A 27,975-nucleotide genomic window follows, 5' to 3' on the forward strand; every position below is an offset into this window, starting at 1 on the left:
TCCCCGACCAAAAAGTTCCCGAACGGCAACAAGAACGGACGTGGTTGTTGCTCTTCGCTTCGAAGTTTGTATTCTTCGCTTCAGCATCGAAAAAAAGTGAAAAAGCGTGCCGCGTGTGGGAGAAAGGTGATTGATTCTACCTAAAAAGGAAGTTTTGAATTCGTAAAAAGTGCTAAGATTTACCGGAAGTATAGAATTAAGTTTTGAACTTGCATAGTTTTGAGCGGCGAACTAAGTGCTTCCGACAACGCAATTCGTGAAAAGGTGAGTAATTTGCATTTCGTAACACGGGAGAAAAGATGGAGGCTGCCAAAACAATGGGTGGTTGAGTTTCATTCCTTTTGCCCGGAAAACTTGAGTTCCATAAATAGATTTTGGTGAATCAGACTTTGCTGATGGATGAAAGCACCTTACGGTGGAGATTTTCTTGCCTACCTACCGATCTGAGGCATAATAATAAATCCGTATTTTGCGGTCTATTTTCAGATTCCGCCATCTTTGAATTGATTGTTTTGTGTCGGATCGCAGCAAGCCCGACTTGTTGGACGACGGAAAGCGGATTTTCCGCAGCTGACAGATTCGGACCGGAACCATGATGAGTGCGATCAACAAGATTCACTTCAACGGATCGACTGGCGTTTCGCTGAACGACCGGTTCACAATTATGTCCAAAATGAGCCCCCTGGACAAGCCGGCCGCTGGTCGCGAACGGAACAACGGTGGTATTTTGCGGAAACGTTCAAATTCGGTGGATTCATTTGCATCTCGGAACTCGTACGCCAATCGGCAGCTTGTCAACCAGCTGGATCGGCGCCACCTTGGACAGTCACAGGCCGCGGCTCTACGTTTGAGAAACGTAAGTGTGATCATAGGGCAGAGGTCAATGACATCATCTTCTAAAAGAGTGCGATGATGACGTTTTTGTGTGTTGGTCTTTTTCCAGAAAACGATCCGTTCCGGCCGGCAGAGACTTAATCGGACCAGTTTGGCATCGCGTACTCAACTGAGACGAGCGGCGGGCAACACATTGTCCCTGGCGGGAGGTTCCCGACGGCTGCAGCGATCGAACAGCTTCTCAGACATTGCTACGTAAGTACTGATGCTAGTGATACCGTAAGTGAGTGGGGATCCTTTGCAGAGGATAAGATTGGAACGTCAAATGAGTAGCTGTTGGCATTCTGCTCCTCAAGGATATAATAAACTGAAGGCACTCCCTCCCAACTGAGGGGTGGCTCTTAGCATTCGAAAAGACAGTGGTCGCCGTTTGTCATAGGCTCCTCTGAAACATAGTTGCTAAACAGACACTTTTGTAATCGATCAACCTAACTATTTTATTTGTTTCCAAGCCATAAATCAGATGGAAAAGCAAAATAAACCACGCGGATTGACGGTTGTCAGGATGGTTTTGTTTTCGTGACTAGCAGCGGAATATATGGGGTGATAGTAGGAAATAGAAGTAGGGCAAAAACATTGGGGTGGAGGGTTTTTTATAGGTGACATAATTCATTCATTCGAAGAAAAAAAAAACATTTTCATGAATTGTTCTGGCGTGTGCAGCATAGTTGTCCCATGTTCTATGGGAATCCCTATTAACATGGGACAACTATGCTGCACACAGCAGCGTTGCAATATAGGCATTTGATATTCTCGATATGTTTCAGAGAAACAAAATGGAGCATAGCTTTGAGCTGATATGTACTACTCATTGATACCTTGGATTGTCGCAACCATGCCAAATGGCTCGTCAGAGCCTAGCGGATAAGGCTCGCTAATTCGTAGACGACGGGATCTATTCTTAAAATTTTCTCGATTTCCTGGGTATATAATACATTCTTGAGATTTTCACATAAGACCGGCAATTAACTAAAACTATTGATTATTTGGCTTGAAATTCAACAAACCTATATGTTGTTTCATACTACATACACTATTTTTTCTCCGTGTAGGCAAGGAGTTCACTGCCTGAAGATCCTCAACGGAACCGGAGAAACTCCGGTAATTTCGATTATCGACCGATTCCTTATCCAGGGTGTCGACTACCTGGAAAAACCTGGAATTTATTTTTGGACCTGGAAAATCAGGGAAAGTCAGGGAATTTTGTTGATGGTCAGGGAAAATTTTTCACGATAGTCATAAAAGGATGTATTCGAGTTATACAACAAGTTACGGAATTTGAAAAACTTACTAAATTGTTTATTTAAACTGTAACGTCTATGATTCTGATTTACGATCAAATCAATGTATTAACTTCATCCTGATGTTTGTAGCATTCAGTTAACGTAATGCTATTCTGAATTTTATCATGAAGCCTTATTTCATAACAAAATTAAAAGTCCGGTTAATAAGCTAAAAATTAAAAGTACATGACACTATACTCAATGTAATGTTGGGCGAATTTTTGGTCCATTCTTTGGTGATATTGTTCTGAGATGCCAGATGGGTTTCTGATGAATTTATTGGTGGGTAAAGTCTTGCCATGCCCAGAAGTTTGTTGTTCAGACCACTAAAGCTATGTTCATTTAGAATCCGGAATGACAAAATCACGTATATCTTAAGGATGTAATAACAAACATAAAAGGTGAAGCCCTCAAAACAAAGGTTATTTATTGTACTTTCATGGAAAAATATCATTGAAATTATTTATTTTTATTTTTCACACATTTTCTCACTTTTTCAGTGTTGACCTCTCTAAAAATCTGCACAACGGTGGTAAATGTTAGCAACAACCCCTTCCGCATGTTTGTTCAACAATCAGGTCATCTATGCAGTGTCCTGAGTGCCTTGACTAGTCTGACTAGGATTCCGAAGAAAAATTGCCAAACTTTTTTTTTATTGCGAAATGAGGGGCAATTCAGTGAATTGAGAAAACGCGAAATTTGAGTGTTTTTTCGTTGATAAACACTACCCATCTGTGACGATACCACTGAACGTCTCCGGCTGTCATGGCAGCTCATCAAAATAGGTAAAACCTCTACATATCCCTTGTGTGCGTTTTTGAAAAGCAGCACGAGATTCTTGAGGCTGTCATCCTTGTATGGATTGGTTCTCATCATCTTGTTGCGAAAAAACCATGCCCAGAGTTCGAACTTCTTGCCAAATCTTCAAATTCAAAGCAGATTTATCAATGAACCCAAGCTTTTTTCTTCCGAGGACACTTCCTTATGCCATGGTTAACAACATCTGTGCACATATCACATAATGGTTTTGACGATATTAACATTTTTCGCGACTGTCGTACCTGACCACGCTAAATTTTCAACGTGTTTGTGCAAGATTTTTTTCCTCCTCTTGTCTTCAATCTGAAATAACTTTTCACTCGTTGCAAAAAAAACGATGAAATTTTCACCATTTAAAGAGGATTAGTGTATGATCAGAGTGCTGCAAAAGAATGATGATTATGTTCATTGAGAGCGCCACTAGAAAATGTGACATGATTCCGGATTCTAAGTGAACATAGCTTTAACTAGTGATTTTTATTATTTTCTGGAGATATCTTTGTTGAAACTTGAGCAATAATTCCAGGAAAATTTTCCCGAGATGATTGCGTAATATTTCGTCTGATGCATTCTACATCTACGCTCCCAGTAGAGCTTGGTCTGCCTCTTCAACTTAGTGTTCTTTAAGCACATCTAAAAGCAATTAAAACCTTATGCACTGGAGAACTGGATACCCAAGTTACTTCACACCATTTTAATACATTTTTAACTCATGGTGATATCTAAACCCTAAAAAAATCTAAATTATTTTACCCAGGTCCTTGAAGTAGTCTTCTTTTACGAAACTCAAATACAATTTTCAGTGAATTTTCTAAACTATTTAGCAAACTTTCCTTACCAGACTTTTCGCATGTCTTTCACAAATTTTCACAAGTTTTATTTTGTATCCAAACGCCATCTTTAATCTCCTGCATAGTCCTCACAGGATTCAAATGATTATTTTTTCAGATTACTCGTGACATTATTTGGTGACATCGTGAAACAAGATTCATAATAGTTTTCTACCGTGTTCTCGAACAGACCACTATTTAAATTTACGTAAATTTAAAAATTGGGTGAACTTTTGAAATGTTTCTTGGTACGGCAAAATATCTGTGTTGATAACTCACGAATACATCCGATATAATCTATGATGCGTACCAGATTATATGCAGGTTTAATTGTTTGATAAAAATACCTATGTGGGTCAAATTCTGAAAAAAAAAACTGAGTCTTGCCTTCTGCAAGAAGTCCTTCATAGATCTAAGTCTACAGTAAAGAAACCATCGAGATTTTTGTTATATTTTAACAATTTAAATAAATTATACTTTAATTGGGAACTTCGTTCATTTGATCAAATTGAAGAAAAACACAACTATTCTCGTTGGAGTCACAGATCAATCTGATCCTATTTTATTTCATTCTCTTTTCTCTCAGTTCTCTCACTTGAAGAGGTATTGGAAACCGCTCTAACACACTGAACACTGAACGCGTGCATCTTTAAAATATCGATTGCGCAATACGCAACAGTCCTTCCCTCTATAGAACTTTTGTGAACTTAACACTTAACTTATCATATTCAGTAAAGCTTAATGATTTAAACAATTCAGACAATTCTTTTTAAGTACTCGAATTCTTTTTTTTTTTTACTTAATTGCTAGATCTGAAAGCACTTCATGCAAATATTACGTTCAGAATAATTCATTTAGTTTAATCCACTATTCTGTCTCTTCGCTCGGCTTCTGGTCATGATCACACCGTCGTCTAATTTCGGTCGCTTCGACTGTTTGGAACTGTGGCCGTATCTGTCGTCCAATACTTGTTCGGGAAACCCTAGAAATGGTTCTTCCTCAGGCTCAGACCAGCCCTGGAATTCCATGTCGTCTGGATTCGGGTAACTGCGCTTCCTTCTCTGCACTTCTGGTAGTGCCAATTTCGAACTTTGGCTTCTCGAGTGGGGTAGCTTCAACTGACTCCTGTGAGCCATGATGGTTGTCCTGTGGAGGGAGATTTCAAACGTGTTATTAGAAATTTGTTTGACAAATCTCGCCTCAATCCATCTTTCAGGATCGGTTTTTCTGTAGTTTTTATAATAAACAGTATCCCCTACCACTAGCTTTAAAAATGGGTCTGGTTTCTCAGGGAGTTTTACATCAATTTGTGTAGTGTTAGGTTCGTCCAAAAACTTGCCATATTGCTTATTTGGGTGAATTAAGTCGAGTAAAATCTTGGGCCTGTACGATAACACTTTGTGCGATGGAGGAAGTCCATCTTTGTTTGCTATTTGATTGCGATAATTAATTAGGAAAAAGTTGATTTTACTCTTCAAATCTAATTCCCTCATTTCAGGATCTAATAGGTACTTTTTGAAAACATCTTTAACTACTCTAACTAAGCGTTCCGCTTGCCCATTACTAGTGGGATTATAAGGAGGACTTTTCATAACTTTTACTCCATGTTTCTGTAGGAAAGATGTAAATTCTCTAGAGTTAAAAGGTGGTCCTCCATCCGTAACCATCACATCAGGTAACCCAAATCTAGTAAAAAGGGATGCAAGCGAATTATTAACCCGTTTTGCATCTGTACCATGCAACATTACTTCTATTTCCACCCACTTTGAGTGACTGTCTACAACCAACAGGAAGGTTTTACCTTCAAAATAGAAAAAATCAGCATGGATACGACTGAAAGGTCTGGTCGTTGGTATCCATTTACTATGAGGTGGTTTTGCTGGAACTATACCCATTTTTATACATGCCTCGCAAGATTTCACGAAATGCTCTATGTCGGTTGATAATCCAGGCCAAAACACCGTTTGTCGTGCCAAATGCTTCATTTTTGTTATGCCAATGTGATTGGCATGCAGAAGCTTAAGTATACCATTTTTCAATGATGTAGGTATAACAACTCTGTCTTGGTAAAGAAGGCAATTTTGAACCACTTCAAGATCAGTTCTCAAAGAAGCAAAATCTTTAAACGAACCCTGTAGATTTTCCGGCCAATCATTTTCAACAAATTTTATCACTTCTGCCAAACAAGAATCCGTCGAAGATTCTTTGGCTATCAAGGCATAATCTAGAGGAAATGTGCTTGAAAGGTTCAAACTGTTTATATTTCCAATATCCAAGCTTTTTGGTACTGACTGTTCTAACGGAAAACGTGAGCAAAAGTCAGCGTTACCCATGTTCACAGATGCTCTGTATTCAATTACAAAATCATAAATAGACAACTCCATAGTATATCTTTGGATCCTAGTCACAAACAATGAATTGGTGCCCGTTTTGCCAAATATACCTACCAAAGGTTTGTGGTCAGTATACACCTTGAATGTTTGGCCAAAAAGAAATTTGTGAAATTTCTTCACCGTGCAAACTAGTGCCAATGCTTCCAAATGAAGAATGGGGTATCGTTTTTGAGCAGAATTCAATGAAAATGAAGTAAAGCATATGGGCTTTTCTAAACCATCAACTTCATGGGCTAACACCCCCCCCAATCCATATGAACTAGCATCTGAAACTACTATGAGTGGTTTTTGTGGATCGTAATACTCAAGCATATCTGCGTTTAACAAAGCCGTTTTGGAAAATCGAAAAGCTTCCTCACATTCCTCAGTCCATTCAAATTTTGTATCGTTGGACAACAAAGCGTAAAGACTCCTTAGCTTTGTCGAAACATTTGGTAAAAATTTGTTATAAAAATTGACCAAACCAAGGAAAGCTCTTAACTCCGTAACATTTGTAGGTGCTTTGGCTTGGCTAATCGTCGAAACTTTTTCTGGAGACGGCAAAAGACCTTTGTCAGTTAACAGATGTCCCAAGTACGGCAGTCTAGTTACAAAAAATTTGCACTTTTTGAAATTAACTTTCACATTTGCTTTTGCTAGCCGGTCGAGAACCAATTCCAAAGTTTTAGCACACTCTTCTATTGTTTCTCCAGCTATTAAGACGTCGTCTAAATAGCAACTAACATTTTTCAAACCGTGCAGTATCTGATCCATGATCTGTTGGAAAATTGCCGCAGAGCTCGAAGCACCCTGCGGAAGCCTGTTGTATGTATACAACCCTTTCATCGTATTTATAACAGTAAACTTTCTGGATCTCTTCGATAGTTTAACCTGTGTATAAGCACCAGCCAGATCAAGACAGCAGAAAACCTTACAGCCTGCTAGGGAGGCGAATATATCCTGTGCTAGTGGTAGTGGATACGTATTAGGCACTATTGCTTTGTTAATTGATACCTTACAGTCTATTACCATTCGGATATCCTGATCCTTCTTCACTACCACTATCACAGGTGACGCCCACTCGCTAGCCTTTATAGGTGTTATCACTTTCTGTTGTTCGAGCATTTCCAAGTGTTTTTCCATTTTCTCCTTTAGCTTGTACGGTACAGTATAGGCCTTCTTAAAAATCGGTTGGTCGCTTTTCAAAACCAGGTCACCTTCATATCCAACAACCGGCTCTGAAAAGTCTTTATCAAAAATTTTACTGTATTTAGTTTTCAAACCGTTAACTATTCCTTCTATACCTTTATCTTGAGCCAAATTATTGATCATCGTCGCATTTGTAAAACCAGACCTCCAGCCTGGATAGAAACGATCCAACCAAGACCTGCCTATCAATGGAACAAAGCTGTTGCTACACTCTAAGACAATTAACTTTTGCTCATCCACGACACCATTCAATTCAACCTGCACCAAAATCTCACCAAGTATTCTTAGGCGAGCACCATCAACAACTACCAAGTGCCTACTAGATCGAACCATTGGAACACCGCAGAACAATTTCTTATAATCAGCCTGACCTATAACCGACACAGCTGACCCCGAATCTATTTCCATTCGCATCGAACGATTTTGCACTTTTGCTGTTATCATACAAGGTTCATTAATCATTTTTACCGCCGATATCATTAAACACTCCATACCGTCCGTTTCTTCATCCGAGCTTTCACGTCCTGCTGACCGTTTGAAGTCATAACTAGTGTCTTTGTCATCATTCTCTTTCACAAATCGCACTGAGTACCTGTTCTGATAACTGTAACAATCACGCCTGAGATGACCCTTCTTTTTACAATAATTGCATACTGCGTTCGCGTACGATCGGCGAGCCCTGTGACCGGATGGCGATCTTGCTCGAAAACTAACACGTTTATCATTCCTGTTAAAATTTCGGCTACCGTACTGATTATCATAACGACTGCGGTATTCACGACTACTCTCACCGACTTTATCGCCTAATCTACTTTTAACAGAATGCACTTGGTCGGTTTTCAGTTCACCAGTCATCGCTCTTGTCTGCTTGTTAGCCACTTCACTACTCAATAATTTCTTTTCGATCACTGCTAGCGTTAACTCCTCAGACATTAATAATGACTTCTGTAGTTCCTTGTCAAGCATTCCCATAATTAGACGATCCCTGATGGCTGTTTCTTTGAACTGTTGGAAATTACACAGCTCTGCTTGCAATTTTACTGATAAAATAAAACTCTCAGCAGATTCATCACCTTTTTGAAACCTGTTATAGAAATGAAACCGTTGCATCATGTCAGGATCCACTTTATCAAACCGCTCTTTCAATTTCTTCACCATGTCAGCATAATTGAGTGTTGCTAACTCTACAGTGGGGAAAATAAGTTTCAACTCATCATACACCACTGGACCAGTAAGTGCAATAAGAACAGATTTTTTATTTGCCTCTGTCCAACCATTAAACGAGCTCAGGTGTTCCAGTCGCTCCATGTAGTTAGTGAAAGAAGAGCCTTTTACGTAGTGATCCAGAGTACCAAACGACGGCATATTGTTTTATGTTTTTGCAATAACACTAGGAAAAAAACTTACGGTTGATGCAGATGCACTCACACAGTCGTAGACCTTTGAGTGATGAATGAGATGAGACACAGCCGACGGCCTTTCTCGCAACGCAGCTCACTACTCACGGTGAATTCTCGCCGCTAATTCCGCCTCACTATTCTCACTGTGCGTAGCTCACGTTAGATGACCAGCAACAAGGCGCCAGATTTCTTTGTTCTTTTCACAATGTTCAATTGTGAATTTGTTCCACAGCAGATACAATTGCTATGGCGGTCACTGTAATTGCAACTGTAAACGATGAAAAGAACAAAAGATGACCACTGCACGTTAGACAAAATAACCACTTTTTAGCTTTTTATAAATCGAAAAATATATATATTTTTTTTAATGTTTCTTTAGCTTTTCTACTTCAATGGCTGCTTTTATTCAAACTGAATGTTCAACACTAGCACACCATCTACGCACAAGTTTTCACTACTCTGCAAACTTTACACCAGTCACACTAGAATTTTCTTTGCTACAAGAAATATTCCGTTTGACACTACTCAATCCAATTTACCTTCGTCGCCAGCTGTTATATTTTAACAATTTAAATAAATTATACTTTAATTGGGAACTTCGTTCATTTGATCAAATTGAAGAAAAACACAACTATTCTCGTTGGAGTCACAGATCAATCTGATCCTATTTTATTTCATTCTCTTTTCTCTCAGTTCTCTCACTTGAAGAGGTATTGGAAACCGCTCTAACACACTGAACACTGAACGCGTGCATCTTTAAAATATCGATTGCGCAATACGCAACAATTTTTTATGAGAATATGGAAAGAATCAAGTGACTAATTTACCAAAGATCCCAATAAAATTACAAATTTAGAAAAGACATTCTCTTTTACATGTTATATTCCTGAAAAGCATTTGAAAAGTTTCAGCTATTTCAAGATGATAATTATGTAACGAATACAGAATCAGGCCTTGTCGATAAACTACGTAGACTCTTAGGAGGAGACGGGGGGTCTGGCCAAAGTCAAGGCTTCATACACATTTCAAAATTTTTGTATAAACAAAAGTCTTCGAAGGGGAAGGTGGGTTGGGGTTTTGATATGGCTGAAAAAAGTCTACGTAGTTTATGGACAGCGCCTTTTCAATTTCCTAAAAGTCCTTCAAGTGGAATTCGTGTTGCAATTCCTAGTTTTTGAAATTATTTTAGAAGAATATTGAAACATCTACCGATTTCAATGAATGCTTAAAGACATCAGAGAGTTTAGCAAGCAAACCCGTACGAATTTTCGAAAGTGCTTGATGGAGCTATTAAAAGTATTTTTGGAACATAATTTTTGCAACATAAACGTGGTGCATTTCCGAGAAAAAACACTAGGAGTTCTAAGTGAGTTTGTCGGCATTGTGACAGACCTCTTAGAAAATTTTACTTGGAAAGTTACGCGATTCATGAAGGTGTTTTTGACATATTAGGAAAGATTTTAAAGTGCATGTAGATCTCGCTGTACTTTTCATTAGTATCAGAAATAATATTGCAGAACTTTTGGATAAATTTCTTGCTGAAGGATTTTTGTAGAGTGCTTGACGGATTTTATTTTGAGGTTTTTTTCATTATGAACATGCGAAATTTACGACAAAATTGCAGCCACAAAATCTGAACCCCAAGCAACACACATGTTATATAATAGTTACGGCAGCGCAAGTTTTGGTTGTATAAAAGTTTATTTTACGTAATTCTAACACAATGTTGAAATAACGTCGAATTAACTTCTATACAACCAAAACTTGCGCTGTCGTAACTGTTATATAACATCTGTGTTGCTTGGGAACATCTGAAGTAGTTTTAACTAATAAACAAAATTAAGATGTCACCCTAATAATGTTCTAGGAGAAATGTCTTTCGAATATCCTAGTTGTAATTTTGGCGTTATTTAAAAAAAGTAAGCTGGTCTTTTTAAAATACTTTTATCTAAATTAGGGAATTTTTGGTGGACTTGTCAAAAGTTATTTCCAGTACAGCATATCAGGTAGAATTCTGAAGAAATACTGTGAATATACCTTAAATCTATTGGAAAAAATCTGGTGCAGTTTACTTGTTTTTTTCTTCTATTTTTCCACTCTTAGAAAAAAAGCAGGAAAATTCAGAAAATTGAATTTAATTTCATGAGCAGACACCTTTAAGCATAGATTTACATGACCTGGAATTTTCAGTGGAAGTGACTGGAAAGTCCGGGAAAGTCAGGCAATATGATTTTCAAAATTGAGTCGACACCCTGTTATCGCAATCATCCCTCCCTACAAATTATTCCAACTTCAAGACATCTACATCAATCCAGCCGCTGTTGTTTAACGTGCCTACTCGTAACTCATGGATGACTAAAAGGTCCCTGACCATTGGGCCTGGTCAATGGACTGTCAATGTCCTCTCTGGTTTCCCAAAGTACGGCATCCAGTATGTGGAAGCTGAATATCAAACTGCTATCGGCATCCAGATCCGATGAAATTGCTGCATGCTCGCTGCAATTTCCGAAGGGTGCCGTAAAATTCAAGCGCTCCAGAACATCGAATCGCTGCTCAACGTTATCGTCTCCTGGCGTTTTTCTACACTCGGAAGAATAATGATGCGGTGCAGTGTTTTGGATGCCAACAGTGCGGACACGGGGTACGCAACATTGCAATTTGCAAGCAAAATACGTAAAATGTGGTGATCTTCATCGTACGACTGAGTGTAATCTCCATGCGAAAACTGACAACATGCCTACCGTTAAATGTTTTCGATTAAACGTAAGGCTTCCAAATGGACCGTCATAGTCATCCTCGATGATCGCGAGGCACGGAATTCACTTCTCCGCCAGTACTTCAGAAAATATAACGACGTCAAGCTATGCCAGATCCTTCCTGAACTGCCACTAGACTACAGGTTCACACTCAACGAAGTACTCCCCGTCACAGGATCCGGAATGTATCTGTAACCTAGCAGTGAGGCTGAAACATAGGAAGCTGGTCCAATCTGTATTTGTTCGCAATGGCTCAGTTTCGATCCTGATCCCCAAATAATCTTGCTACACGCAAGTGAAAGACATTGACCATCCCATCGAGCTGACCAGACGTGAAGGAGCCGATCAACTCTTCAGTGTTCTTCGATGCAGTGGAACCCGACACATTTTTCGCTTCTACATCCAAAATGCTCTAGCAGAAGACGATAACACTTGATACCAAATGCCTAGAATCAACAACTCTAGCCTCCGTATCTGGCACCTTAACGTCCGAAGTCTCGAACGCTACATTGATGATGTCAAAGTTTTGCTTTTTCTCTCTCATTACCACTTCTTCGCTGTAACGGAAACCATGCTTCGTCCATCATCTCCCATAGGATCAATTCGGGCCCCTGGATACAACTTTCCGTCATTCCCTTCCCGTGGTAGCAGAGTAAGGTCTTACGGCAGCGCCGGGCTAGAAAGAAATCAAAGCAGTCCAAATCATCAGGTCTCTTCGTGAACCAGGTGAAGACACCTCGCAGTATAAGGCAAAATCAACAACCACAACATATGTGTTGTTGTAGTGTACAACCTGAATGGATCCAATTTCCACTTTGTACATCATTATGAAAAACTTCCGCTTGACCTTTAAGAATTCGATTTCGACTGGTCGGCGGTTACTACATTAACGTTGCAGCAAATCATTTCAGCGGCAATGCGGAGGCCATTACTCGAGTCCATTCATTCTTCAACCTCACCACTCTACCTACAGCCGCAACTCGGATAACCGAGCAAAGTGCTACAACCATCGACCTTCTGGTTACTGATTCCTCGTCTTCGATCCGTACATCGAAGACACAGTACGGAAGCTCCATCTTCGACCATGAGGTTGTATACCTGATTGCAGACATCCATGTTCCCCCAGCCGCACCCCAAACGATGAAAGTTCGGAATATGCGCGGAATCGATATCGTCCGATTACAAGATGACTTCCAAGCAATTGACCTTCAAGACGTCTACGAAACAAACGATGTTAATCAGAAAATCGAATTAACATACCAGCACATGCCCCGGAAAGATTTATTAAAGTTCGCGATAAACGCACACCTTGGATAACTCGAGATATCGAACAAGCTATTGCCGTTGGAGACCTCGCGTACGCGCTATACGTACGTAATACCAACCGAACCAGAAATAGCAATTAGTGGAAAGAGTACGAACGTGTCCGTGATCGCGAAAAGACCCTAGTCACCTATGCCAAGAAGCAATACGCCGCCGGAAACTTCTCTGCTGATTCCCCTGGCAAACAGCTCTGGAGAAATTTTTGTAGGGAAGGAGTACACAACAACGAGAAGAAAACCGCACCATCCTAAAGTTTCGACGCCCATCCACTCAACAAGTTCTTCACGGAGGGGCACCTAGCTCTTCCAAATAGTCGCAATACAACGGTTCCAGTAACTCAGGAGGCAGCACCTTCTTCTTCTTCTTCTTCTTCTTTATGGCTCTACGTCCCCACTGGGACTTGGCCTGCCTCGCTTCAACTTAGTGTTCTTTGAGCACTTCCGCAGTTATTAATTGAAGGGCTTTCTTTGCCTGCCATTGCATGAATTTGTATATTGTGAGGCAAGTACAATGATACGATATGCCCAGGGAGTCGAGAAAATTTTCCCGACCGGAACGGGAATCGAACCCGCCGTCTCCGGATTGGCGATCCATAGCCTTAACCACTAGGCTAACTGGAGACCCCAAGGCAGCACCTGTCCACGTTCACGAAGAATTGAATTTCCAACCCACCTGCGTAGAGGAAGTAGCGAGAAGAATGTTCGAGATAAGTTCAAATGCTACTGGAAGCGATCATCTACCAATCTCCTTCGTGAAAATGCTTAGCCCCTTCATACTGCCGTTTCTAACCCACATACTCAACGCCATCATCGCAGAAAAGACCATTCCATCTTCCTGTGAAAAAAAAGCTGTCGTAACACTGATTCTAAAATCAAGTAATCCAACAGCCCCTACAGATTTCCAGTCAGCGCCCTGCCATCGATCTCAAAAATTCTCGAAAAGATATTGCTTGCGCAGATATCATACCATCTAGACGTCTCCAATCCTCATCAAATGGCCACACATCAATCTGGGTTGTGGTCTACTCTTGAGCGGATAAAGGAAATGCAGTGGTGATCATGGACAAAACAGACTACGACTCTCATTTTCTTGACATGATCGACGGCGGTCCATACGAAGAGTGCAGATTCAAGAATGGAAAACCCAAAGATCCTCTCAATGCGATGATTGAAGAGGCTAACGTCGTTCGTCAGAAAGTAGCGCGTTTGGTGGGTGAAGACTGTCTGGAACGAAAATTGCACGTGCCCAACCCAAAGGTAGCGTCGTTCTACTGTTTGCCGTAGATTCACGAGAATCCAGTAGGAATGCGGCCGATTTCTTCCAACGTCTCGATCCCTACCGAGAAAATGGCTGCTTGGTTAGTTCAAGAATTAAGAGAACATCCTAGAACCCATGGACGAAGTGTTTGTAATTCGGTTGAATTGGTGGAGCACCTCAAAGATATCGAACTACGGCGAGGTGAAGTACTGGTATCGTTCGACGTAACTGCGCTTTTCTCAAACGTACCAGTTAATGACGCCTTGAATAGCCTGCAAAGGCATTTAGAACGATGGTGTGTGCCCTAAATCCAAATTGAAACTTATCTTTCGGTGGCAGAAGTTTGTATGAATCAGAACTTTTTTCTCATTCAGAGAAAAGTTCTACAAGCAGACTTTCGGCCTCAGCATGGGGAGCAAACTCTCTCCACTTCTAGCAAATCTCTTTTTGAGTGACTTCGAAGTTGGATTAGAGAAAGAAAGGTGTTTCCCTAGAGCTTGAAGACGCTATGTTGACGACGTCTTCGCAGTAGTCAAAGAGCGGTATCTGTCCCAGATGCTTGAACTACTGAATTCGCAGTATCTCTCGTTTGTCGGGTGAAGATCACTGCGTCCAGATTTTAGAACTACATATTGTGATATACCCTTTTGCTGTGAGGTACGCAAGTTATCTCAGTAATATATTTGTCACTGAGATACCTTGGTATCGACTGAACTCAAGACCATCTATTATTGATGAATAGAGATCCTGAGTTACAGTATGTGACTCCCCCATTCTGGCGACACTAGCTTTATGAAGCCAACCACGTCCTTGGGAGATAAGATTCATATGTCAGCAGGCCCTAAAAAGGGCTTGTTGAGAACTTTGAACCTACGTTGAGTGAGTGCACTGCAATTGCAGAGGATGTGTTCTGATGTTTCCCTCTCCTCGTCACAGAAGCGGCAATTTGAGGTTTGGATTGCTCCGATCTTTTGTAGATGGTATCTGCAGGGGCAGTGTCCAGTTATTAGACCGGTGTAGATGTTGAGATCCCTTTTGTTGAGACCTAATAGTTGTTGGGTTTTCTTGGGGTTTATCGTTACGAGCCTTTTGGATTGGCTCGTATGGGGAAGTGCATTCCAGTTTGATGTGATTTGACTGACCATATATTTGTTCAGTTCCATTTTTACAGAGCAGTCTGAGATCCCGCAGAAGGGCTCAGGGCCAATGAACCTTTCATTAGATCCATTCCATCAGCAATCTCGTTTCCCTCTAGGCCCGTATGTCCTGGGATCCAATATAGGTAGACTCAATTGCGTATGGATAAGTTTTTCAAAGCCAGAATGCATTCCCACACTAGCTTTGAGTTACAAGTGTAGTTATTAAGCGACTTAAGTGCCGCTTGGCTGTCAGAGAAAATACATATTTTTGCAAACCTATACTTTCTCCTCAGGCATAATAACACGCATTCTAATACAGTCCGGATTCGCTGGTTGGGTCACGACTGCTCCCCGATTAGCGAATCGTATTCGTTCGTTGGGGCAACTGACAACTGATCAAAATGCTTTAGACACACGCAAGTGACGAGAAATACGTCACGGAACACTCACATACTTGTGCAAACGATCTGTATACAGGAGCTGTGATGCGACTGCGGTCAGACGTCAAACTCGTTTTGACATCTATTTTGACATTGACAGTGCTTTTTAGTTGGGTTTTGCCCCAACCAGTGAACATTCAACCATCGAGACAGTCCATCTAACGAGCTCTCAATGAACGAATCGTCACTGTATTGCATATATTTCCGCCTGAAATACTGTGGGCCACTGTCCTAAGTGGGCAAAGATTTTTGTTCTAGGGCCATAGATTCCGGAGCCTGTCAGATTATTCATTTTCGAACCATCTGTGAAGAAATTTATAGATCTGAGTCCACCTCCTTCCCACTTCTGGCGGGAAGGAATGAACACATCGTAAGGTAAGTCATAATTGACTACCGTTTCCATCCAGTCACTACAAATTCCTATTGCAGGATTTATGGCAAATTAATTTAATATGCTGAGGTGACCCGTAAGGTCTCCCGACAGCAGTGTTTTTGTTCTCTTTAACCTTAGAGCACTTTTTTCCGCTTCCAGCTTTATGAATTGATCTAACCGGGGCAGGTGAAGCATTGCGTCTAGGGCCAAAGTGGGTGTACTACGAACTGCACCAGTGATCGCTATGCAAGCGGTGCGTTGGATTTTGTTGAGCTTCGCCCTTGCAGCAGCCTCATTAGTTTTAGGCCACCAGACAAGGGAAGCGTAAGTAGTCCTGGGACGAACAATGGTTTTATATATCCATCTTTTACCCAGGGTTTTTGAACAAACCCAAAGTGTATTGAGACCTTTCTGCACAACTGATTGGAGATGAGAGTTCCAATTCAGTTTTGCGTCGAGTATGACACCTAGATATTTGACTTCGCTTGAATAAACTAGTTGTGTATGATTCAAAAAAAGGGGTTTCAGTTGGACCTTCCTCCGTTTGGTTCGCAGCATAGAATTACATATCAAGTTTACGGTAGAACAAGAAGTGGAGGGTAAACTACCCTTCCTCGACTTGATGATCTCGAGACGGGAAGATAATAGACTGAAATTTGGAATATGTATATCGAAAATCAACCTCAACGGATCGATACATAACATCGGACCCCAACCAGCAAAAAGCAGCTTTCTACTCCATGGCCCATCGTCTCTACAATATACCCATGGAAAGAGATGATTTCGTCGAGGAGAAGAACAGGATCCACAAAGCTGCTGAGTTGAATGGATACGAAAAGGAGTTTGTGAATAAAATTTTAAGAAAACACGAAAGGAAGAAACACAGGAGGAATGTCACGACACTGAGGCCGGAAAAGGCGGATGTTAAAAGGATTAGTCTTCCTTTCTATCCAAAACTAATTAATCCAATCCCAAGAGCCCTCAACCATCACAGATTTCAGGTGGTATACAAGAGCAGCAACACCTTGAAAAATGCGCTATGCAATCTAAAAGACTGGGACTCTGACAACGTTGTAACGTCACGCTACTAATTCCTATTTTTAACATAGTTTTCCGATGAAAACATACGGTTCAACAGATCATACTTATTGGAAATTTTACAAGTAATCCGAATATGCAAAAATATTTGAGGGTTTATGGTCGAATTTACGAGTTATAGTGGAAAATCTGACAGAAAAGGCGTCAAATCGTTGTAACGTCACGGTAGAATGTGTCAATAACAAAGAGAAATCCCGGGATGAAGTTCAAGAGAAATGTCCGGAAACATGCTGGAAGAAATCCTTGGTAGAGCTTCAACTTCTTCAAATACCTACCTATCTTGCAAAAATCCCGAGATAAACTGTTGCAAAGCTATCCCGTTAATCTTGGAAAGATTTCCAGGAGGAATGAACTTTTTCGGTGGAAATTTCAAAACAAACTTTTGCGATTGAACCAACAAAACTCTTGAAAAGTCTAAAAATAACCGATTTTGCAAGAAATGTTCTTGGTAGAATTTAGCGATTTTAAAGAATTTATTCATTGGATAAAAACCTCAAGCATACTCGTTTAGAATTTTTACTTATTTATTTATAAAATTTGGGCTAATTTTTAACCCTAGTAGGATATTGGGGTCAATATGACCCAGACAGGCACGCTGAACGTGCACTACGCCATCGTGGTGCGAAAATCTTAATATCTCAGGAGGGTTAATTATAAACTTTCAAAATTACCCCCTGGAAAAACCTGTAAAACTCAGGGAATTTCATTTTGTCTTATGAGTAAACACGCTGAAGATATTTTATTGTTTTTCTAATAATTTTTTTCATTTTCTCATTACAGAATGAACGCCGACTTTGTCGAACGTCAATCGCTGCGTCGGTCTAACTCTCAACTAAGCATTGCATCCCGTCTGGGCAACGCCGGACGTTCCCGAGGAGGCCCTCGTCGCCCGTTGCAACGCACCAATTCATCCGCCAACCTATCCGCCCGACAGTCTCCATATCGTGGACGATCTCGTTCCCGTTCCCGATCGCGTGCCCGTCTGCCTCGCTCCCGATCCCGGGGAAATCTCCCCCGGGCCAGATCTCGCAGTGCCGGTCTCAATGGTTTTGGCAATGGCTTTAATAACAACAACAACAACAACAATATCGAAAGCCGCCTAGGCCGAGCAGGAGCCACAGGAGGCCGCATCCGAGGACGCTCCAATGTCCGTCGTGGCCGCGGACGGGCACCGGCCGCATTGTCTCGATCCGCCTCACGAACGAATTTGCGCTCCGGAAGCGTCAATGGCCGCCTCGGTGGAAACCGTACCAATCGACCGCTGGGCACCCGCGGAGGACGCGGACGTGTTGCCAAGCGTGGCCAACGGCGAGGACCAGCAGGAACCGGCCAGAATGGTACCGGTGGCGGCGGCGGTAGACCCGGACGTACCCTGCAGAGGTAATAATCCGATGGAATTGTTGTACATTATGGAAGGGATGGAATATTCTTGAATAGACGTTGAAAAGCGACGGACCGTCATGTCATCTACACATGTGGAAGTAGTCGAGTAGAATCAGCTCATGGCGGCATCTATGATGCCGGAAGTCAGCGCTCTTTGAAGTCATGCTGATTCTTCAGCTTTACTCTTAAGATCCGTTCCGTGGTGGATGTTCGAATATAAGGAACAGGAAGACACAGGATGCAAGAAGTGGTGCGCTTATCCAACACTGTGCAGGCAAATGGACGATTCAACCGGTCGCCAATGCTCAGAAGCCATACCGTAAAAACCATCCTCGAGCCAACGGCCAGAATCACAGGAACTTAACTTTGAATAACTTTCCACATATCAGTGCTCGTTACCGAAGACAAGTGCAAAATTCTTCTAATCAATCGTACTGGCGACGGCTGGGATTTGCCTGGCACCGTTCCAAGAAACTTCCGCACCTGGCCAGCACAATCAGCTCCGTGTCATCCTAGGTCATTTGGTTCTATCCTATATCTTGATTCTCGCCCAAAAGACAGACAATACTCTTGTTTATTAGTGAGCCGCGTTCTGTGCGAAACTCCCTTCCACACACAACAAGAACAAGTCCAAGTCCAAGCTCGTCAGACGAGCGATTTTCTTGTAGTTGCAGCAGCTGCTGGGCATCATCGGTGTCCTGTGTTGCGGCACTAGGACCGCAGGTTCGTTCGTTTCCCGACGGGCAACACGTGGATAGATGGTCAACATCCTCTTCTCGGTGGCGATGGTCCGTTGACGGTGACCGGCCCTGCGTGCGGAATGATTATGGTAACAAAGAATAGGGGGGTTATATGTTTATCTTCGCCCTCCGGGTATCATGGTTTCTGATTCGAATCGTTATAATTACTAATGTTTCTTTTTGTAGCTTGAATCATCGAATGTCGACTAAGAGGGAAGAACGACTTTTTTTTAGGATTGGGCCTAAACTATCGGCAGTGTTCGGGGATGCTAGGGTGTAGCAATCGCGTCATAACGGGGGAACTTCTTTGCCAAATTTGTGCTTTTGCTCAGTGTTAGTAAACACGCGCGCGATCCTGAATAAATTGTCTCGTGCGTCAAATTTTCATGCCAAATCTGGTTCCCATGTAAAACCGAATCCAAATCAATTTTTAATGGCATTCATCATTGCTGTATTCAAGATTTAATCCTTTTCTATAATATCTACAATCCTAAAAACTTCGATGTAAATAATAAGAACATCAAAACATAAAGCAATGAGTAAAACCACGAGTAAACTCATGCATGTTTTTTTCGGCAATAAGTTTGGCGAGTCAAGAATCGCATGTGAAACATCTCAACCATGAGGTTTGAGAATTTGAGTGTTTACCAACATTGCTTTTGTGTTCGTATATCGTCCGATGAAAGTATCTAATCTATTCTTGAAGGAATCTCTATGCGAATTTCTGGTGGACTTCCTCAGTGTTAACTAGTCTTTTCAGTGACAGTTTATTTAATTAACAAGAAATCGCTTGTCTTTTTATGGGTGCTCTGATGTACTGGAAGCGTTTGAGAAATGATTACCTAGAAGCAAAGAATTAGAATATCAAGAATGTCCACTCCGTGGATGCTCGCGGGAACACTACCGCAGCGCTATCTGCGGATGAAAGTTCAACCTTCATGCGGTAGTGTGCGTTACTGATTGTATGCGGATACCAAAACACACGCACATCACCTTCTTTTATGACAAATTACGAACACTGTTAGTGAAACGCTTGGAGAGCGCCATTTGTCTTGTCGCTTGACGTTTACATAGAAAAAGGCAAGAGAGCGCATTCTTTCTATTTTTATTCTTTGCTAGAAGCAAACATGATTGAAGGGATTTAATGATTGAGATGAATTTTCGCAACACTGAAACAGACTATCAATGAAAAGTAACACACTTTCAAAAATTGTTATAGAGACATACCAGATTAATATAATTAATATAATAGTCTGTGTCATAAAATGCCTTTTTTTTTTGAAACACAAATTCATTGCCCCTTTTTAAGAGAAACATTTTATACTTAAGTTTTACCAACCTTTACAATTTTTAAGATTGTCACCGAAACACTTAGGGGTAGTAGGGGCAATATGAGCCACCCTAAATTTGACCGTATTATCAAGTTTTGTTGTGTTGCTAAGTATTTGACGTTTAATGGACTTGTCGTATACATTCCAAACTTAAAAAAAATCGTCAGCTCCGTGGAAAAGTGTGCTGATCCGTGACTTGCTGGTAGTATCCCTCCAGAAGCATCTTCTGAAATTCGTCCAAGAACGGCGGAACGGTTTCTCCACAAACTTTTTCCAGGCCTCCTTCAGGAATTTTCTTTGGGATTCCCAGCGAGATTATTTTGAGTGCTTTTTTTGGGGTTCCATCGGAGGTTCCCTGTTGGACCCATCCAGGATTTATATCTGGGGTTCCTCCAGAGATTTCTTCTGGGATTTTTTAAGAAATTCCTCCAGAAATTCCTCCTAATATTATCCCAGGTGTTCCCGTACGGGTTTCTTCCAAAGTTCTTTCTGGGGTTCCCAAGAGTTTTCTTCTGAGATTGCATCAGGAGTTCCTTCTGGGATCCTCTCAGTACTTTTACCAGAGATTTCCGGGATTCCTCCAGACGTGTTTTTTTTTTCAGGAATACATTCCGTTGTTCCTCTAGAATTCCTTCCAAAATTCCTGCAGGGATCCCTGTTGGAATGCCTTCAGGGACTTCTCCTTTCCTTCCTTCCGGGATTCTACCGAGAATTCCATCCAGGATTCCTAAGGGAACTCCTTCAGAGATTCCTCCATCTACCACTTTCGGGATTCCTCCAGTAACTTCTTCTGGGATTCTTTCAGGATCCGATTCCTCCTGCATTCTTCTTATTCATGAACTTCTTCCTGGATTCCTCTAAGAATTTCTTGCAGGATTCTTTGGGCAACTCTTTCTGGGAATCGTTTAAAAACTACGCTCGGTATTTTTTCCGAGAACTTTCTTCCGGGATTCCTCCGAGAATTTCTTACGAGATTCCCAAGGGGATTTCTTTTTGAAATTTCTTCAAGAATCTCTGTCAGCATTCCGTCCTGAACTTCTAGGGGTATCATTTCGGGAACTTCTTCCGGAATTCCTCCAAAAACTTCTTACTGGATTCCTTAGGGATTCTTCTAGAAACTGCTTCCAGATTTTTTCAGGAACTCCATTCAGGATTTTTCTACGAACGTTTTTCTGGATTCCTCCACGATTTTCTTTCGTTATTTCTGTAATATTTTCCGCAAAATTATTCTGTAATTCTCCCAGATATTCCTGGGATGAACACACTTCAGGAGTTTTTGTTTGTGACATTCTGTATGGAATTACTTATGAAGTTCCTACAATAATTTCACTTTCTTAAAGAATCCCTCCATCAGCTTTGTTAGAAGTTGCCACTGGAGTTCCTTCTAGATTTCCTCCAATTGTCCCTTCCGATATTCCATTTTCCAAGAATTTCTGGAAATCCCAGAAATAACATATGAACATAAAAAAAGAATATCAGAAGCAATTCCTGGAGGAATCTTGGAAGGAATCCCGGAAGAAATCTAGGAAACAATTCCTCGAGGATTCCCAAAACTGCTGGAGAAATCCCATGAAGTACAAGAAGGAATCCCAAAAAGAATCCCAGAGGGAATTTCTGAAGAAACCCCAACAAGAATTTCAGATGGAGCTGCCTGAGGATTTTTTTTGTGTGTCCTTGAGGAATCACAGAAGAAACTCCAAAAGTTATCTTGAAATTTCTGTAGAAACCAGGGGAACAATGGCTGATGAAATCCAAGGAAAAATTGCTGGAGTAATCTCAGAAGATATTTTGGAGGGAACCTAGAAGAATTCCTGAAGAAATAATCCCTAAAGAAGTTTCTAGAAGAGTTTCGACAGGAGCTTCTGGAGGAATCTCGGAAGTGCTTCCCGTAGGAATCCTGGAAGGAAATCCTGAAGGAATCCAGGAAGGATTGCTTGAAGCAATCTCGGAAGCAGTTCCTGAATAGATCCTTTAGGAAGTTGCCAAAGGGATTGCAGATTCCTGGGCGGATCCCGGAAGAAATCCCTGCAAGAATTTTCGAAGGAGTTCCTGAGGGAATCCCGGAATAAATTCCATGAAGTGGAGCGGACCTGGTGTGATGGTTAAAGCACGTGACTATCACGCCGAGGACCTGGGATCGAATCTCACTCCCGACAAACTCACAAAATGTGAGTTCTTCCTTCGGAAGGGAAGTAAAGCGTGGGCCCCGAGATGAACTAGCCTAGGGCTAAAAATCTCGTTAAAACAGATAAAAAAAATCCATGAAAAAATTTGTGGAGGAACTTTGGAAGAAATCTCTCGTGAAACTCCTAGAAAGATCCCAGAAGAAACTCCTGGTATAATCCCAGGAAGAACAATGGAAAGAGCCCATAAGGGAACACCTGAGAGAATCTGAAGAGATGAATTTCTGGAGTAATCTCAGAAAGAATTCCTTAAGAAACCCCGGAAGGAATCTCTGCAGCTACCAGTTTAGGAGTATCAGAAAAAATCTGGAAGGTGGACTTCTGATGACGCCCTAAAAAATCCCTCAAAACAATCTCATAGGTAAACTCCCTCGGAATCCCAGTTAAAACTCCTGGAGGAGCCTGCACACTAAGATCAGCTCGGTATTTTTCCATCATTTTACTGAACTCTCAACAACAGATTTAACTCGGTACGCTCGGTTGTCTATTATTCTTTGAATGAGGTAATGAGTTCAGTGGATGGAATTCCAGATAGAACTACTATAGCGATGCCAATAAATCAGCACACTTTCCCACGCACGCGATTTTTTCCTAGGATTAGTTGTGACATTCTTTCTAGGATTCCTGCCGGGATTCTTTCCAACATTATTTTGTTCTTTTACATTTAAGGATTTCTCCTGAATTATTTCATGAATTCTCTTAAGAGATTTAGGGAATTTTTGAGACCATTCTTTTATTGATTTCCCATGAGATTCCTTCCGGAAATTATTCCGGGATTTGTCTAGAAATTTCACCATGGATTCCTTATAGTCTCATAAACAATTCGCTCTCACTTGTAGTTAGTTGGCATAAACGTGAATTTGTGGTGGATTGGCATCCAAGCCGAAAGAGAGATGGTTTGTGAAAAAGCAGTGTTCATGGTGTGGACTCGGGTTCAGTTTGGCTTTCTATTCCACAGAATCATCTGTTCTGTGGCTTAGTTGGTTAAAGCGCCGGTCTATGGAATACGGAGTCGTGGGTTCCAATCCCACTAGAACGCGATTTTTTCGCAAATTCATCTCTCAATTAGTCAATTAGCAACATTCTGTGCCTTCTAATTACAAGTTTTTCTATATATTTATGACATATGTACCAGCATATTTGCTAAATGCCAGTAAAGGCAACATATATTAGTGTTTCATTCACAATTTATTTCGGTATTCGTATGGGGATTCTTCCTGGATTGTTCTAGAGCTTCCTTCAGATATTTCTCGTGATTTTCATTTTTATTTGTCCCAGTATTCCTTCGGTTTTCCCCTAGGATGCTTTTTATTCTTGTATTCATGGATTCCTCTCAGGACTCTCATAGGGATCTCTTCTGATTTTTTTTAAAGACTCCATCGGGAATTGCTCTCGGGGTTCCTTTGGGTAGGGTATCGCGCCACTTGGGCGGTGGTTCTATACTCGTCTGTTTGCCACTATAACTCAGTCAGTTTTGAACCAATTGACTTGAAATGTTGTACTCGGGTAGATACTATCCCTATCTCACCACATTCCAAAAGTTGTGCCAATTGGTTCAAATTTGACTGAGTTATAGTGGAAAACAGACGAATATAGAACCACCGCCCAAGTGGCGCGATTCCCTATTTTACTTCTTCAGGGATTCCTCCTGAGATTTTACAGATGTTTTCCCGGATTCCTTCAAGGGATTTTTCAAAGTATTCCTCAAAGATCTTCAAGGGAACTCCTTATGATATTCTTTTAGAGGTTACTTCAAGATTTTTTAGGAATTCCTTCAAGGACTTCTCCCAGCTTTCTCTATGGATTGGATTATTTCAGGAATTCCTTGATTTAGCCCTCCAGGCGTTCTTGCTGGATTGATTCTTCCCGGTTTGCCTTTTGGGATTTTCTCACGATTCCTTCCAATATCAGAGTTTCAGAGTTTAGAGATACCTTCATGGGTTCTGCTCGGAGTCTCTTTTTAGATTTCTTCTGGGATTCCTCCAGGAATTTCTCCAAGATTCTCTTAGAGACTTCTATTGAGACTTTTTTCAGGAAATACGACAGGATTCTTTTAGAGATTATTCTCGATACTCTGGCTTGGTTTTCTCGGCTTTCGGAATGGCAAGCAATCAGCTGCGTTTTTGCTAGAGTGCCGGTAGAGGCGCTTTTCTGATAAATGCGGTAAACATGATAACAGTGTAAACAAGCAGAAAAGTTTACGCTACGGAATCATAGATGGCGCTCGTGTTCCACGTGTTTTCCACATATACAGCGGCGCCGCCTGCACCTATCCACTCGGAAACATCATGCTCAGCACGGGTGGAAAATGCCAGTCAGAAAAAAAGAAGTAAACAGCTTGAAATTTGTATGGTAATGTAATCAATTCTCCGTTACTGCAATGAATCCAGAAGAAACGCGTAGGGAGAATGATTTTGTTTCTAATTTGCAAATTTTCGCCCCAGGGTACAAACCGTTGTGATGCAGAACAAGTGCAAGCCAGCGATTTGTCCATACACTGAAATAAATTTTGTTGTCGTTTCCACCGAATCCATGGTAGAATTAAGAACTGTACCAACAATTTTCAACCGAATGCAAAATTCTGTTAATTTTACTGAAACATTGTCAATATTACCATGCATGTATTTCTGTTGACTAAAAACATTCTTGGTTCTACTATTTGGGCATTGTAATTTCGACCATGTAGACTTGAATGTTGCGCGTCTTAGATAAACATGGTCAAAAATACAATGTCAAAATAGTAACATCAAGAATGTTTTTAGTCAATGGTACTTCACGCATGGTAATATTGACAATGTTTCAGTACAATTAACAGAATTTTGCATTCGGTTGAAAATTGTTGGTACAGTTCTTAATTTTACCATGGATTCGGTGGAAACAACAACAAAATTTATTTCAGTGTACAAGAAAAATGATTTTACTTTTAATGTGGTGGCGCCATCTCTGAGAAAAACAAGCTTTGATTTCTTACTATAGTAAGAAATCAAAGCTTGTTTTTCTCAGAGATGGCGCCACCACATTAAAAGTAAAATCATTTTTCTTGTATGGACAAATCATTGGCTTGCACTCGTTCCGCATCGCAGCGATTTGTGCCTTGGGGCTAAAAGTTGCAAATTAGAAACAAAATCATTATTCCTACGCGTTTCTTCTGGATTCATTGCAGTAACATAGAATTGATTACATGACCATACAAATTTCAAGTTGTTTACTTCTTTTTTTCTGACTGGCATTTTTCACCCGTGTTGCGCATGATGTTTCGAGTGGATAGGTGCCAGGCGGCGCCGCTGTATATGTGAAAAACACATGGAACAAGAGCGCCGTCTATGATTCCGTAGCGCAAACTTTTATGCTTGTTTACACTGTTATCACGTTTACCGCATTTATCAGAAAAGCGCCACTACCGGCACTTTAGCCAAGGCACAGCTGCTTACTTCCTATTCCTTCTGGATTCTTTCAGAGAATGTTCCAGGAATTCCTTCTGGGATTTCTTCCTGGATTTTTGTACCGATAGTAAAAAAGTTGTGATGGAATTGAACTTGAAAAACATATTAGATGTTGAGGACCTGCATTGAAGATTTTTTTCGAAACTACACAAATAGATTGCCATTTTTTTCGTGGAATCATGTTTATTTATTTTACTTGACGTTTGATAACTTTTTTTTTTTGAATGTTCAAATTTTGAGACATCTTGGGCGTTAACGGATTAAAACAGTGTCAAGTATTAAGGTGAAACATCAAGAAATCCCATTGCAATTTTGCAAACAAACTTCAGAGGCACAAATATGATGAACAAAGCATCAAACCAAGCTGCGCTTATTTATCCTGGCTTTGCTCACTTGCAAAAAGAGGCAGCTTTTCCAAACCGAGCGCTTTTGTTTACGAATGGTTAAGATTGGTGCTCTTGAAAACGTGAGTAAGGGTCCAAGTCGGCCATTGTGAAGTTTCTCCTTAACGTACATTTAGTATTTTGGCCCTCGGATTTTTTAGGCCATCGTAGGGCCACCATTTACATATACCTAATAAAAACTCTATGCAGTCCATGCATTTTCTCAAAAATGATTAAAATTTTGGATTTGTTAGGAAATTCTGGCCAAAATGAGTCCAAAATCAGGACATGTCCTGCTAAATCAGGACGGATGGTAACCCTCGTCCTTTCGTGACTAGAACAATTCCAAACTTTTCAGATTAGGACTTTTGAGTTTTAAGACCATTTAGATCTCGACGTAAGATTTAACTATCGTAAGGTCCCAAGGGTTTCGACTGTGGCATTAGAGTTTATATACGAAAATTGTTAAGATCCCTATTAAGCATCCAGCACCCAACACGTCGCCTGTCTCCGGTAGGGCCCAATCCTAAGTCGTCGTTTCGTGTTCGGTTCTAATTGCAGACGTGGCGGAGCAGCAACACAAGGAGCCGGACCAGGCCGCCGGGGACGTTCGCGTTCCCGAGGCCGTGCGGCCTCGCAGAATCGTGGCCGAAGTGCCCAACGTGGTCGCAATGGTAATTCGTTTGAATCCACCGACGGGCCAAAGTTCATCCATATCTAACTTGTGAGATGTTTTCCACTCCTCTTTTTGTAGCTTCCAAAGGACGGCGGGCGTCGGCACCGGCCATGAGCAAGGAACAACTGGACAACGAACTGGATCAGTACATGGCCAACACGAAATCCTCGCTGGACAGGGAAATGGACGAGTACATGAATGGAATCAACAGCACCGTTTAGGTGAGAGGATGACTTCCGGGGAGGATCCCACCAACACGTCGTTGGGTCGAGCCGGCATGTGGCAGTTTGTGACAAAAGCAACAAGCCTGCTTGGCGCTAACCCACTACAAACAAACTTGTATATCGTAATAATGAAAAGTATGTTAAATCACTAAAAACGAAAATGATGAAACTCTCTTAGGCAATAAGGAATACTTTTCCCTTTCATGTGGGAAAATTAACAAAAAACACAAATACTTGAAAACAAAGCGTTGAAACTGAATTTTTAAGAAGTACTTTTATTATTTATCTATTATATAAACTTTCGACTGTACATAACATAAAGTATGCACACCTCAGAGTGGTGTGTTCATCTGAGAAACAAACAAAAAAACGCAAATGGAATAAAACTTGTTTTTTCATGACTGAATTCTGATAACAGT

General features: G+C 41.0%; 2 protein-coding genes across 3 annotated transcripts; one reads left to right on the forward strand and one right to left on the reverse strand.

The window, feature by feature from the left end:
• LOC109419228 (chromatin target of PRMT1 protein) lies at positions 1 to 27,962 on the forward strand. The gene is made up of 6 exons (XM_019693440.3): positions 1 to 264; positions 487 to 856; positions 944 to 1,089; positions 17,974 to 18,573; positions 27,218 to 27,330; positions 27,411 to 27,962. The coding sequence occupies exons 2-6, from the start codon at positions 593 to 595 to the stop codon at positions 27,551 to 27,553; spliced, it is 1,266 nt and encodes a 421-aa protein (XP_019548985.3). The 5' UTR covers positions 1 to 264; positions 487 to 592; the 3' UTR covers positions 27,554 to 27,962.
• Positions 3,979 to 10,419, reverse strand: LOC115261341 (uncharacterized protein K02A2.6-like). Of its 2 annotated transcripts, none has more exons than XM_062859130.1 (2): positions 7,228 to 10,419; positions 3,979 to 4,972 (listed from the first exon to the last, which is right to left on the reverse strand). In XM_062859130.1, exons 1-2 carry the CDS (start codon positions 8,770 to 8,772, stop codon positions 4,832 to 4,834), a joined length of 1,686 nt encoding a protein of 561 aa, XP_062715114.1. In that variant the 5' UTR covers positions 8,773 to 10,419; the 3' UTR covers positions 3,979 to 4,831. The 2 variants fall into 2 exon arrangements, with proteins under 2 accessions (XP_062715114.1, XP_062715113.1); XM_062859129.1 differs by having other exon boundaries at positions 3,979 to 7,445; positions 7,503 to 10,390.
• Positions 27,963 to 27,975: the final 13 nt, after the last annotated feature.

The sequence above is a fragment of the Aedes albopictus genome, chromosome 3, assembly GCF_035046485.1.
Source record: "Aedes albopictus strain Foshan chromosome 3, AalbF5, whole genome shotgun sequence".
Taxonomy (NCBI): domain Eukaryota; kingdom Metazoa; phylum Arthropoda; class Insecta; order Diptera; family Culicidae; genus Aedes; species Aedes albopictus.

Excerpts from the sequence above, each read along its gene's own strand:
- LOC115261341 (XM_062859129.1), bottom strand. The coding sequence starts at position 8,772 with ATGCCGTCGTTTGGTACTCTGGATCACTACGTAAAAGGCTCTTCTTTC. Across the intron at positions 7,446-7,502 it reads TAATTTGGCTCAAGATAAAG|ACTTTTCAGAGCCGGTTGTT; the intron begins GTATAGAAGGAA and ends TTTTTGATAAAG.
- LOC109419228 (XM_019693440.3), top strand. The coding sequence starts at position 593 with ATGATGAGTGCGATCAACAAGATTCACTTCAACGGATCGACTGGCGTT. Across the intron at positions 857-943 it reads CGGCTCTACGTTTGAGAAAC|AAAACGATCCGTTCCGGCCG; the intron begins GTAAGTGTGATC and ends GTCTTTTTCCAG. Across the intron at positions 18,574-27,217 it reads CCCGGACGTACCCTGCAGAG|ACGTGGCGGAGCAGCAACAC; the intron begins GTAATAATCCGA and ends TTCTAATTGCAG.